General features: G+C 36.4%; 1 protein-coding gene across 5 annotated transcripts in view; it reads left to right on the top strand.

Annotated features, from left to right (window-relative positions):
- Positions 1 to 13,215, top strand: part of LOC113492265 (pantothenate kinase 3-like) — a 41,859-nt gene that overhangs the window by 15,469 nt on the left and 13,175 nt on the right. The window contains exon 1 of one of the 5 annotated variants that reach the window (XM_026869701.1): positions 5,103 to 5,396. The exons of 3 other annotated variants lie outside the window; for them this stretch is intronic. In XM_026869701.1, coding sequence (XP_026725502.1) covers positions 5,361 to 5,396 — 36 coding nt within the window. In that variant the 5' untranslated portion in view covers positions 5,103 to 5,360. Of the gene's footprint in view, positions 1 to 5,102; positions 5,397 to 11,463; positions 11,482 to 13,215 lie in introns of those variants that run through there. One more of the 5 variants, XM_026869703.1, reaches the window with a different exon arrangement.

The following is a 13,215-nucleotide window of genomic DNA, read 5'->3' as shown; positions in this document are numbered from 1 at the left end:
TAACACAAGTGCTTTAGCGACTTACTTTGGGTTCAGAACAATGTGATGTTGTTCGCGTTTATTTTATTAAGAGAAGCAACAGAATCGCTTCATTTACCTTGCCTAGGTCAGCACAGCTCTGGTGGTAACTCAGCGGACATCCTCGCACGACACATTTCCATCGCACATCTCTTGTGGAAACTAGGGCTCAATATATGCAAAGCTACGTATCTGTTTACCCGATATAATAACTTCTATATTAGGACGTATATTATCACACGAATATTAAACATGTGAACGTAGGAATGTGTCCGTCTGTAACATCTTCACGCTCGAACGGTGAGACCAATATCGATGAAATTTGGTATGGAGATAGCTAACGTCTTGGATCAAAATACTTATATGCTGTTTTTGTCTGGTTTCGTCAAAGGCGCGTTAATTTTTGCAGTTTTAAAAGAATTCCAGAAGGTGGACGAAGTTGCGACTATGTAATGTTGAAAAAAAAGTCGTTTTGTGAATCGCATCGCAAACCATTAAATAATTTTTCGCATATCGGTCCAGCCGTTTAGGAGTTCAGTGATATACATACCTACAGTAGTATTAGACATACAATAAAGATTATAGAAACTGCCAATAACCCAATGTCAATGTTAAAAAGTTACGTATAGATATTGTGTAACGTATAATAAATTATTACATTTACGCAATGGACCAAGAACTTTTGCAAACTAGGACAAAGTCAACTGGACGCGGTCATAAATTATTTATTTATGAGATACGTCTGTGCAAACATACGAATATAATGTCTTAGATATAACAGGTGTCTGTTTGATTGAGTATTAAAAGGTGAATAATCTTTATGTGATTTTTTTGCTCAAACACAAATGTTAAACAAAAGTTAAAAAAAAGTTTTAATTCGACTGCACGGATAGCCGAGTGGTTAAGGTCATCACGCCGAACCCACTGTACGCGAAGTCGCGGGTTCGATCCCCCCGTAGGACAAGCGTTTGTGTGATCCACGAATGCTTGTTCTGAGTCTGGGTGTCTTTGTGCATGTGACTTGAATGTTTGTGAAACTCCCCGCCACACAAGGATTAAATTAATTAATGCGGGATTAAAAAAAAATCTTTTTTTTTTACAAAAACCCTGCCTCTGTAAAATAAATGCAAAACCACGATAACTTATTAAATAAAAAGCAGAGCGGAGCCCTTTGGGGTAAGGAAACCCTTTTTGTTTTCGGGTTTCGGGTTTTTTTAATATATCAATGGTTAAAAACAATTCCTAAACAAAGTTATAACGAATTTCTAAACATATTTATCGACAAAGATTCGCAACGATAACAATATTGGCAAAATATTTACGTAAAGGATCTTTTGTCTCACTCTAACATATTACATTTGCTACGGGTTAGAAAGAGACGGATTATCGTCTACAATGTTTGAGTGTTAATCATTTTGTTTATGGTCTTATATTCGTTTGTATTACATCATTTGAATAATATGTTGATGACAGATGTCATAGCAAACAAATAGCGATTAAAATACTAGCAAAATATTGTTTTTGTTGTTAGAACTATATCTTTACTAATCTATCTAATATTGGAGAGTCATCATCGGCCTAGCCTTTTCCCAACTATGTTGGGGTCGGCTTCCAGTCTAACCGGATTCAGCTAAGTACCAGTGTTTTACAAGGAGCGACTGTCTATCTGACCTCCTCAACACAGTTACAGACCACAATACTCCTTAGTTAGACTGGCTGTCAGACTTTCAAGCTTCTGACTACTTGTAACGACTGTCAAAGATGTATGAATAACAGCCGGGACCCACGATTTTACGTGCCTTCCGAAACCATCAAATCATATTGGAGAGTCTATCTGTGATATTGAAATAACGGTATTGTTACTACATGCATATCCTAATAATATTTTAAACGAGAAAATTTGTATGTATGGATGTTTATTCCTCTTTCACGCAAAACCAGTAAACGGATTTAGATTAAACTTGGTGCTCAGATAGTTTATAACCTGGATTAACACATAGGATTTTTGTATAGTTTCTTGTGGGTTCGTCTCCATAAGAATGACACTTTGGAACCGTGCAACTAGAGCCATCATTGTAACGTTTTGAAAGTTCCTGGAAAACGGCCTATTTGAGATAAAACCTTTTGATTTTATTCCGATCTTTTCCCGTGGGATCATTTTCGCTAGTAATTTATACCCGGATCAGCGTGTAGCAAAAGATTTCAAGAATTTTGAGGGCTACTCACAAATTTTATCGAACCGAATTGTTTAACAATAACGAGTTCGACTCGCACTTTATCGGTTTTCATCTCGTTAACATAGTACATATTAGTTATATAAGATGTTTTACAGGTAATAAAGATAGTGCTCGCGTGTTTAACCCGCGCTGACTGGTGACCGAGTCAATCACGTTGGTTAACTATATATAAATGTGAAATGTATGTTGCTAGGTAACAGGACTTATATAATAATGCTGCACGAGTATCTGAGTGGTTGAGGTCACCACGCCAAACCGACAGTGCGCGACGTGACGCGGGTTCGATCCCCGTAGGACAAACGTTTGTGTGATCCGAGAATGCTTTTTGCATTTTTTTACTGATCTACTTCTATTAATCATAGCTTGATGATAGCCTATAAGCCTTCCTTAATATGTGGGCTATCTAAAACTGTTTTTTTTTTTTTAAATTGAACCAATAGTTTTTTAGTTTCTTGCCGGTTCTTCTCCATAGGAATGACATTTTGGAACCGTGAATCTAGAGTCACTATTGTAACATAAAAGTGAACGACTTTTATCGTTGACGGAATTTTATCCTTATGTCGAGGAGCATAACAAACATTCAAGTCACATGCACAAAGACACCCAGACTCAGGACAAGCATTCGTGGATCACAAAAACGCTTGTCCTACGGGGATCGAACTAACACGTCGCTCAGTGGGTTTGGCGTGGTGACATCAACCACTCAGCTATCCTTGCAGTAAAAAATTTTGATTTTGATCTAAACAAACAAACTCTTCAGCTTAACATTAGTAAAGATTTCTAGATAAACTTTTGCCCTAAACTGTTTCTAATTGCTAGATTAGTGACAAATGACGTCAAATACATAATAATTAGTTTCTATAATACTGTTACTGCATCGATTTGAATATCTTATATATTGGCCTATGATCTTACCCGGCTATGCGATGTAAATAGGGTGAAGTAACCATTTAATCGTACTAATATTATAAACTAAATGAAAATTGACTGCACGGATAGCCGAGTGTTTGACGCCAAATTTTCCGCGACGTATCGACATTCCATTCTGTAGGACAAGCGTTTGTGTGATCCACGAATGTTTGTTCTGAGTCTGGGTGTCTTTGTGCATGTGACTTGAATGTTTGTGAAACCTCCAGCGTCACATACTTAGAATCCAGTTTTCCTCTCGATGTTTTCCTTCACTGTTTACCAGTGACTAGGTGGTGCCCGCAGACCCGGCCGCTACAAATCATAAATGATCCCTTCGGAACATAAAATCTGGGTAAAAACAATCCTATGCGTTAATCCTGGTTATAAACTGGGGCGGTTGACGGGCCAGTTGGTCTAGTGGTTAGTGACCCTGACTGCTATACCGGAGGTCGTGGGTTCGATTCCCGCCCAGGACATATGTTGTGTGATGAGCATGATCATTTGTTCTGGTGTCTGGGTGTAATTTATCTATAATATGTATGTATTTAGAAATGTATAAGTAAGTTAATCAGTTGTCTGGTTAACATAACACAAGCTCTGCTTAGCTTGGGATCAGATGACCGTGTGTGAGTTGTCCCAGGATATATTATATTATATTATATTAAACTATCTGTGTACAAAGTTTCGTCTAAATCCGTTCAGTGGTTTTTGCGTGAAAGAGGAACTAACATCCATACATACAAACTTTTGCTTTTATAATATTACTAGCTGACCCAGCAAACGTTGTTTTGTCGATTTTTTTTAATGCCACATTATAAAACAATAGAAACAAACAAGTTTTTCCAAAAAATAAAAAAAAATATATTTTATTGTGAGCAACCCTTATGGGTATGAAAAATAGATGTTGTTCTATTCTCAGACCTACCCAATATTTATACAAAATTTCATAAAAATCGGTGGAACCGTTTCGGAGGAGTACGCTAACTAACATCGTGACACGGGAATTTTATATATTAGATTAGGAAGTTGGATTTCGCGATGACTATTGTAACATCTTAAAATAAGTATTTTACCTCTGACCCTGATCGAAGAATGTCTCATGCATTTAATAACCATTTTATGAATGTATTAATTGGATAATTGCCTAATGTATAAATAGTGTTCCTATGGCTATAAATAAGAAATAAACACTCGGAAGATTTGATTGAGCTATTACACTTGTTAATATCGTTTGGTTGATGTGCAACCTGGTGTCAGAGTGCAAACCGCCCGTAGACCTCTGACGTGACGCAACACACCCTTGAAATATCCTGAGATATGCTGGCTGAGCTGTCTTGGACTTTTTTTATTTGAAACTTTGTTTTGTCTGCAAGATAATGGTATAGATGTATACAAAGACCAGTATCTTTTTTTCTGAAGAAACTATTTTTATAATACCTTTTGTTAGGATTCTAGATTATTTATTTAATAACGGTTTACTCACGCGTATTTATCGGGATCGCCCGACTAGTTTCGGACCTAACCGGAGTCCTTAATCATGAGCTGTCACGGCAGTAATGTCAAATGCCAAGCTATTGACTGAATTAGATGAGCCTGTCAAAGAAAATTAATACTGGTTGACATTCTGCTTAATATTTCAGAATTGGTATAGTGTCTTGAAAAAAGATTTTCATTTAATTGAAATTTCCCACAGCGTTTAATGCATCTGCAAAAACATTCCCTATACTATGTTTTAACTTCTCAAAAATGAGCAAACATTTTAACTCTATTCCATTCAGCAACGAAACAATTTTATTTATTTTAAAGTCCACAACATGTAGCTACGACCTCAAATCAATTAATTCACCGACTATCGACTGATAACCGCTACGCTATCTGCGCCCGCGCTTATTCGAAATACAAATCAAGCGCTGAAAACGTAACAGTCGCCGCCGAGCCACAGTCGCGCGCGGACGTGCCGTGTCAATGTCCACAGACTTCCGCGTAGTGATCGAATTCTGGTGGATATTATTCTATTACTGTATATTTTTAAATAAAATCGTTGATTCAGTTTTACGTGATCTGTTAAGTGGTCTAGCTAATTTATGGGACTTGGAGATTGATGACGATTAAGTGATGTGATTGAGTTTTAAGATTTAATATTTATTTATTTATTTATTCAATCTGTGATATTAGTGTTAATTTATTTAAAGAAAAATGACGGAACAAGCTGGAGTTATAACTATACATCAAGTAAGGAAAATATTTACAATTAATTTGTTTTGATATTGTATTTATTTATTTTTCATTCACGGGTTAACTTCATGAGAAGGGACCCGGTCCTTTTTAAAGCCGTACACGGGGACACAGGTCCAACATGCAGAGGCCTTGTTGAGAACTTTAATCTAAAATGATGGGGTATCTACCAGGGATTATTCATCCCCGTTCTATGGCAGAACAGACATGTAGAATCCAAAGTAGATGCAGAACTATTGTATATTATATATGTAAACTTAATTAGGTGTGTGATGAATTGCAATGCATTACTATGTTGATGATATGTCATAGCGTATTCTTCCGTGTTTCGGAAGGCAAGTTAAATTGTGTGTCCCGGCTGTTATTCATACATCTTTGACTGTCGTTACAGGTAGTCAGAAGCTTGAAAAAGTCTGACAGCCAGTCTAACTAAGGGGTATCGTGTTGCCCAGGTAACTGGGTTGAGGAGGTCAGATAGGCAGTCGCTCCTTGTAAAACACTGGTACTTAGCTGAATCCGTTTAGACTGGAATCCGACCCCAACATAGTTGACGTACCGGCTAAATGCTAGACGTTGGATGGCGGTGGCCCTTTCCTAAGATTTGTTGTAAAACAATTTTAATAATCCTGCTAATATTATAAACGCGAAAGTTTGTATGTATGGATGTTTGTTCCTCTTTCACGCAAAAACCACAGAACAGATTTAGACGAAACTTGGTACACAGATAGTTTAGAACCTGGATTAGCACGTAGGATAGTTTTTATCCTTATTATGTTCCTGTGGGATCATTTTCAATGTAAAGCGAGCGGGCTCACGCGCAACATCAAGTACAATGATAATTAATTTAAAATGTTATTGTTGTTGTTGTGTATGATGTCTAATTATTATTAATTAATTTAAATATGGATTTTCCTGTAATGAAAATTACTCAGTTGCTTCGAGTGACGAAATGTCAAACTGTTTACATCTTCATAGCTCAGTATAGATATAAAATCGTTACTCCCGACTGTCATACGTAGATATTTGTCAGTCGTTATGTCATTACAGTTGTGACGCAGTCTTACTATGTGATACTGTGTTACAGTAACATGTGTTGTGTTGTCAGATAGACAGTCGCTCTATACTTGGCCTGTTGATCTAGTAGTTGGTCGCCCTGAGTGCCATGCCAGAGGTTGTGGGTTCGATTCCCACACAGAACAATTTTTTGAGTGATTAACTTGATCATTTGTCCTGTGTCTGGGTGTAGTTTATCTATATATATAATGTGTATGTATCTAGAGATATATTAGTAAGTCTATCAGTTGACTAGTACTCATAATACAAGCTTTGCTTAGTTTGAGACTAGATGGCGTAGTTTGAAAGTAAAAAAAACTCCTCTTTTTGCGTCAGGAATAAAAAATAAGACTTAAATATTCGCTAAAGTAATTTAAAAATAAATATTATTTGTGTTCGTCGTTGCTTACTTCAATTTCAGGGTCACGTGTTTATTTACATTAATTTATTAACGTACACGTAATTATAATGAAGTATTAAAACAAGAGGTAAATAAGTTTTTATTATTTTAGTAAAACGACTAAATAAATACGAATATTAATGCCCAATAAACTATTAAAGTATTATGAATGATTTGAGATAATACTCCTATTTGCAGTCGGTTAGATAGGGTGTTTTCCCACGTTTTTATACACTCACTTTTCTTGTTTGTTTTTCGTTCCGGTTGGATTTCTGCAACTCAATTTTGAGGCACTTCCCGATAAGATAGCAGGCTGAAATTTTCAGGGTAGCTTCAAACCCGATGACAATGCAATTTACAACTATAAAAACGGCTGGACCGATTTCGATACAATGTGAATGGTGACTTTGACATTTTTCAAATCGAAAAAATTATCAACAAAAAACAAAGATAAATAATAAAATGATCAATGGATTTCCTTTGAAATCCTTTTTAAAACGTTTAGATTTAGATTTACAGATTAATTTAAATATTAATCTTCTAATATATAAAATTCCCGTGTCACGATGTTAGTTACCGTACTCCTCCGAAACGGTTCGACCGATTCTTATGAAATTTTGTATACATATTGGGTAGGACTGAGAATAGAACAACATCTTTTTTTCATACCCCTAAGCGACAAGGGTTGCCCACACTAAAAAAAAATATTTTATTTTTTGGACGAATTTCTTTGTTTTTATTTTTTTATAATGTGGCATTAAAAATACATACAACTAGAAAAAAATATATTCGGCAAAACAACGTTTGCTGGGTCAGCTAGTAAAGTATATAAAATGAATCAAAGATGGTGGAACGCAAGAGGGTTTTACTAAAATAATAATTTCTACGTATCCGATATCTTTTGGAAATAATTAGGAGAGGAGTAAAGGACTGACTAGAGTTTTTCGGTCAAATTATTTTATATTTGATCGAAGGCCGAGGTTAAGCGACGTTGTTACGGTCTCAAATTTGGTGATAAAATAATGAAAGTACGTCGCAATCATGCAATGTTAAACGATTACACATTTAAATCGTTCTTGTAAATATAATTCACAGATAAGATAGACGAATTATCTTTCTTGAGTCATAAATAGTTATTTATGACGTGTTATCCTGTTGTAATGATTAAGAGATCCTATTTATATTTTAAAAGCGAAAGTTTGTATGTATGGATGTTTGTTCCTCTTTCACGCGAAAACCACTGAACGGATTTAGACGAAACTTGGTATACAGATAGTTTATAACCAGGATTGACACATAGGATAGTTTTTATCTCGATTTTATGTTCCTGTGGGATCATTTTCGATTTTGTAGCGGGCGGGCAATAGCTAGTACAAGTATAAGTGTGTATACTATTAATACTTGATAAATTGGTACTTGGTACTTGGTATATATCACTATCCCAACTAATATTATAGATGCGAAAGTAACTCTGTTTGTCTGTTACGCTTTTACGTCTAAACCGCTGAACTGATTTTAATGAAATTTGGTACAGAGATAGAGTTGACCTTGAGAAAGAACATAGGATAGTTTTTATCCCGGACTTTTGAAGAGTTCTCTTGGAAACGCGATATAACCGACCTCGACGCGGGCGAAAAGCTAGTACTGTATATTTCTCATCATCGGCCTAGCCTTTCCCCAACTATGTTGGTGTCGGCTTCCAGTCTAACCGGATTCAGCTAAGTACCAGTGTTTTACAAGGAGCGACTGTCTATCTGACCTCCTCAACCCGGTTACCTGGCCAACACGACACCCCTTGGTTAGACTGACTGTCAGACTTTTCAAGCTTCTGACTACATGACTGTAACGACTGTCAAAGATGTAGGAATAACAGCCGGGACCCACAATTTATCGTTCCTTACGAAACACGGAGGAACTCGCTATGACAAAGATGGTCACCCATCTACGAACCAACCGCGACAAGCATAGCTTAACCTGTGATCGAATCACTTATGCGGTTATAGCACAGCCACGAGCTCCTCTAGTACTGTATATTTCTATGAATTTCAAAGTCCAACTTTGCTTGATGTAATTCAAGTTTTTAATATTCATGTAAATAACCTTCAAAATTTTACTTATCAATCCATTATGTATTAGGTATCATTTATTACAAGGTCACATTGTATATTGATGGTCATAGTACATCAACACTAGGTATATTTAACGATTTTTGCGTGAAATATTGAGGACCACAGAAACATTAAGGGATCCTTTCCCTGCTTGTTGTTAATGTAACCAGATTCAGCTATGTACCAGTGCTTTAATCAGCGAATCCTCAACCCAGTTACCTGGGCAACACGGAACCCTTTGGTTAGACTGGTTGTCAGACTTTCAAGCTTCTGACTGCCTGTAACGACTGTCAAAAATGTATGAAATAACAGCCGGGACCAACGATTTAAAATGCCTTTCGAAACACAGAGGAACTCGTGACAAAGATGGTCACCCATCTACGGACCAACTGCGTCAAGCTTAGCTGAACCTATGATCGATTCACTTATGCTTTAGCCACGAGCTTCCAATCCCCTAAAGAAAAGAGTTACTATAATAATGGTGATATTATACTTTAAATTTTGCATAACGATTGTTGTCTAATTATTAAATCTAGTTATCAATTATAGATCTTATATAACTTATCTATAAAAAAATAATTAGGCTTTATCTGTTTTTCTAGAAAGGAAATATTGATGTTATCAAACTTTGAAGAATTAGACTTATTTTTATAGTAACTGTCGTGAGACTGATTCATTATTAAATTATGTAACGGTTTACTCACGCGTATTTATCGGGGTAGCCCGACTAGTTTCGGACCCAACCGGAGTTCCTAATCATGAGCAGACGCGGCGGGATCGCGAGTCGAAAGTAGTCGGGCACCCTCGATAAATACGCGTGAGTAAACCGTTACATCATTTAATAATTAAATTTATTTTATGAAATGACATAATTTATTCTGTAAGTAGGATATATCATCACTTTTACATGTCTTTTTGAGAACGCTGGAGGCGACATTTCCTATCTGACTACCCTGAGATGAAATGTCGAAAGAAACTCAGGGGTCACAGTCTCTTTTAAAGTCTAGACATTTTTTATTATACTAGCTGTTGCCCGCGACTTCGTCCCCGTGGGTAGAAGATATAAGTTATGATTTATACCTGCTTTTTTTCACATTTTCCATTGTATCTTCGCTCCTATTAGTCGCAGCGTGATGGTTTATAGCCTAAAGCCTTCCTCGATGAATGGTCTATTCAACACAAAAATAATTTTTCAATTTGGAACAGTAGTTCCTGAGATAAGCGCCTTCAAACAAACAAACTCTTCAGCTTTATATATTAGTATAGATTACTAGTCTATCAGAATCTAGGTATAAGTCTAAGTCTAGGATTTGAGGGAAGCCTTTGCCCGGAAAGGGATACAGTATGGCAAGATGCAAAAAAGTAGCCATAATATTATAAATGCGAAAGTTTGAGTTTTTGTACGAGTGTATGTTTGTTACCTTTACCCCGTAAACGGCTGAACTGATTTCGATATTGACCCAAACTGGACTGACGTAGCATAAAGACCGAGACGCATGGGTATCTTTGGAGGAGATCTATACCCAAGCTGGGGTTCTTGATGAACAAATCATAAAAAGAGCCTCTTTAAAGATTATTGTTCTATATAAAACAAAAATAGGCGAAAATTTGACTACACGGATAGCCGAGTGGTTGAGGACGCCAAACCCACTGCGCGACGTGTAAGTTCGATCCCCGTAGGACAAGCGTTTGTGTGATCCACGAATGCTTGTCCTGAGTCTGGGTGTCGTTGTGCATGTGACTTGATGGTAGTGAAACTCCCCGCGATATTAAGATTAAATTCTTTGCAGCGGTAGTCTTATTTATTTTCGTTTGGAATTTTCTAGAAGCAAATGAATTTGTATCTTCAACATCAGCTGTTAAATCCAGACCATTGTCTGACCTCTGGCTCCATGCATACATAAATACAATTGAATTTATTCTAATTAAATGTACGCTGAATAATAATTAGTTACCAAGTGTGAGGCAGTTGTTCAGTTGCGAAGATTTTTTGTGTTGTAAAAATTCACTGGAATCCTCTCGTACAGAGAACGAGCATTGATCAGCACGCTTGTGAGCTGCCCCACGGTGGGGCGCCATTACCGAAGCTGTTAATAACACCAGCCTGTAACTGTCCCACTGCAGGCCTCTCATACAGAGAACGAGCATTGATCACCACGCTTGTGAGCTGCCCCACGGTGGGGCGCCATTACCGAAGCTGTTAATAACACCAGCCTGTAACCGTCCCTCTGCAGGCCTCTCATACAGAGAAAATGACATAACTTTGCAGGGGATATTCGCCATATTTAATCTTAACAATGTCAAATAATATAAACGACTTGAATTTAATCTTATCACTATAATTCTATAATATTTATATGATAGCAAAGATTGTAAATAATAATATATATTGTTATAAGTCCTACGCCATACTTTATTCTTCGTCCGTAATTCGTCAAGAAAAAAACTAATTGTCATAAAGTTTTTAATTTTAATTTAAAACTTAAGTTCCTTTTGTGTGTGATAATTAATTAAGTAATAAGTGAGTATATTATTATATGTTTTATTATTTGACGTAAGTCTGTCATTACAGAAATAATATGAATAAAAAGTGTATAATAATTTGTTGTAAAAAACTTAAACAATAGAGTATTTGACTAAATCTTTTGATATAAATCTGTTTAGTTCGTCAGACAGATTCTCAATAACTATTTAATACGTATTTTTTTATTTTATCACATCATTAAAAATAAGGTACATAAAAGCACTATAGTTTCGTAGCGGGGGCTATTAACATCACTTGCTAGTAAACAGCGTACTGGTAAGTGACGTCATACAATTTTTAATGCTTCATTTTTTATTTACAAAATAAAGAAAACGTATCCAATGTTTTTTGGTTATCTGAAAATAGGCGTTGTCACTCACAAATAACGTGGCTTTCTATTAGTAAAGGTATTTCCGAAATCCTTACAACGTAACCGAGTCACAAAACTTTATCTCTTTATAATATTAGTTTAGATATAGATTAACAAAACTAAATTTTCAAAGTGACTCTGACTATGAAGAACAAACTCCACAGCGAATACACGATAGGATATTAGACTAAAAAAATCTGTCTCATCATCGGCTTAGCCTTTTCCCAACTATGTTGGGGTCGGCTTCCAGTCTAACCGGATTCAGGTAAGTACCAGTGTTTTGCAAGGAGCGACTGCCTATCTGACCTCCTCAACCCGGTTACCTGGACAACACGATACCCCTTAGTTAGACTGGATGTCAGACTTTCAAGCTTCTGTAACGACTGTCAAAGATGTAGGAAAATCAGCCGGGACACACAATTTAACGTGCCCTCCGAAACACGGAGGAACTCGTTATGACAAGAATGGTCACCCATCCAGGGACCAACCGCGTCAAGCGCACCTTAACTTGTGATCGATTCACTTATGCGGTTATAGCTTAACCGCTATCTGTCTAGTACTCATAATTACAGCTTTGAGACTAGATGGCGTTGTGTGAAAGTTGTGGTATATTATATTACTAGCTGTTGCCTGCGACTTCGTCCGCGTGGTTAGAAGATTAGTAAGTTGAAGATTATTAAGTATGTTTATCAGTTGTCTAGTACTCATAATACAAGCACTGCTTAGTTTGAGACTAGATGGCGTTGTGTGATAGTTGTAGAATATTATATTATATTAAACACGCACGCAAAGTCACGCGTAACAGTTAGTACTCAAAAATTAACAATTGCAACCGATTAAAACTGACAAACGTGAAAATAATAAATCGTAGTTACAAACATACCAAGACATAAGGCTAGCAAATGCGTAGATAATCGTATTTAATAGGATTCAATCAAAATAATTAGAAAGAAGATAACGGTTCTTTCCAAAATAGAATGGATTTCCATCAGCTGATTAAAACGGTATGCATGATGTCACATTACGAACGCGCTAATCTCGGGAACTACTGGTTCAAATTGAAAAAATCTTTGCGTTGAATAGACCATTCATCGAGAAAGGTTTTAGGCTATAAACCATCACGCTGCGACTAATAGGAGAGAAGATACAATGGAAAATGTGAAAAAAGCCGGGAAAATTATTTATCTTCGAGGGTTTCCGTTCAAAAATTCATAACTTATATCTTCTAACCACGCGGACGAAGTCGCGGGCAACAGCTAGTATGTTTATACAACGTGGCGCTATTTAAATTAATTTATTGAATGTAATATCGAACTGATTGTATGTGAAATTAATGTCACCAATGTAGCACCACGCTGTAT

The sequence above is a fragment of the Trichoplusia ni genome, chromosome 3, assembly GCF_003590095.1.
Source record: "Trichoplusia ni isolate ovarian cell line Hi5 chromosome 3, tn1, whole genome shotgun sequence".
NCBI classification, from domain to species: Eukaryota; Metazoa; Arthropoda; class Insecta; order Lepidoptera; family Noctuidae; genus Trichoplusia; species Trichoplusia ni.
The sequence above is the reverse complement of the archived record's forward strand: the minus strand, read 5'-3'. Positions and strand labels throughout refer to the sequence as shown.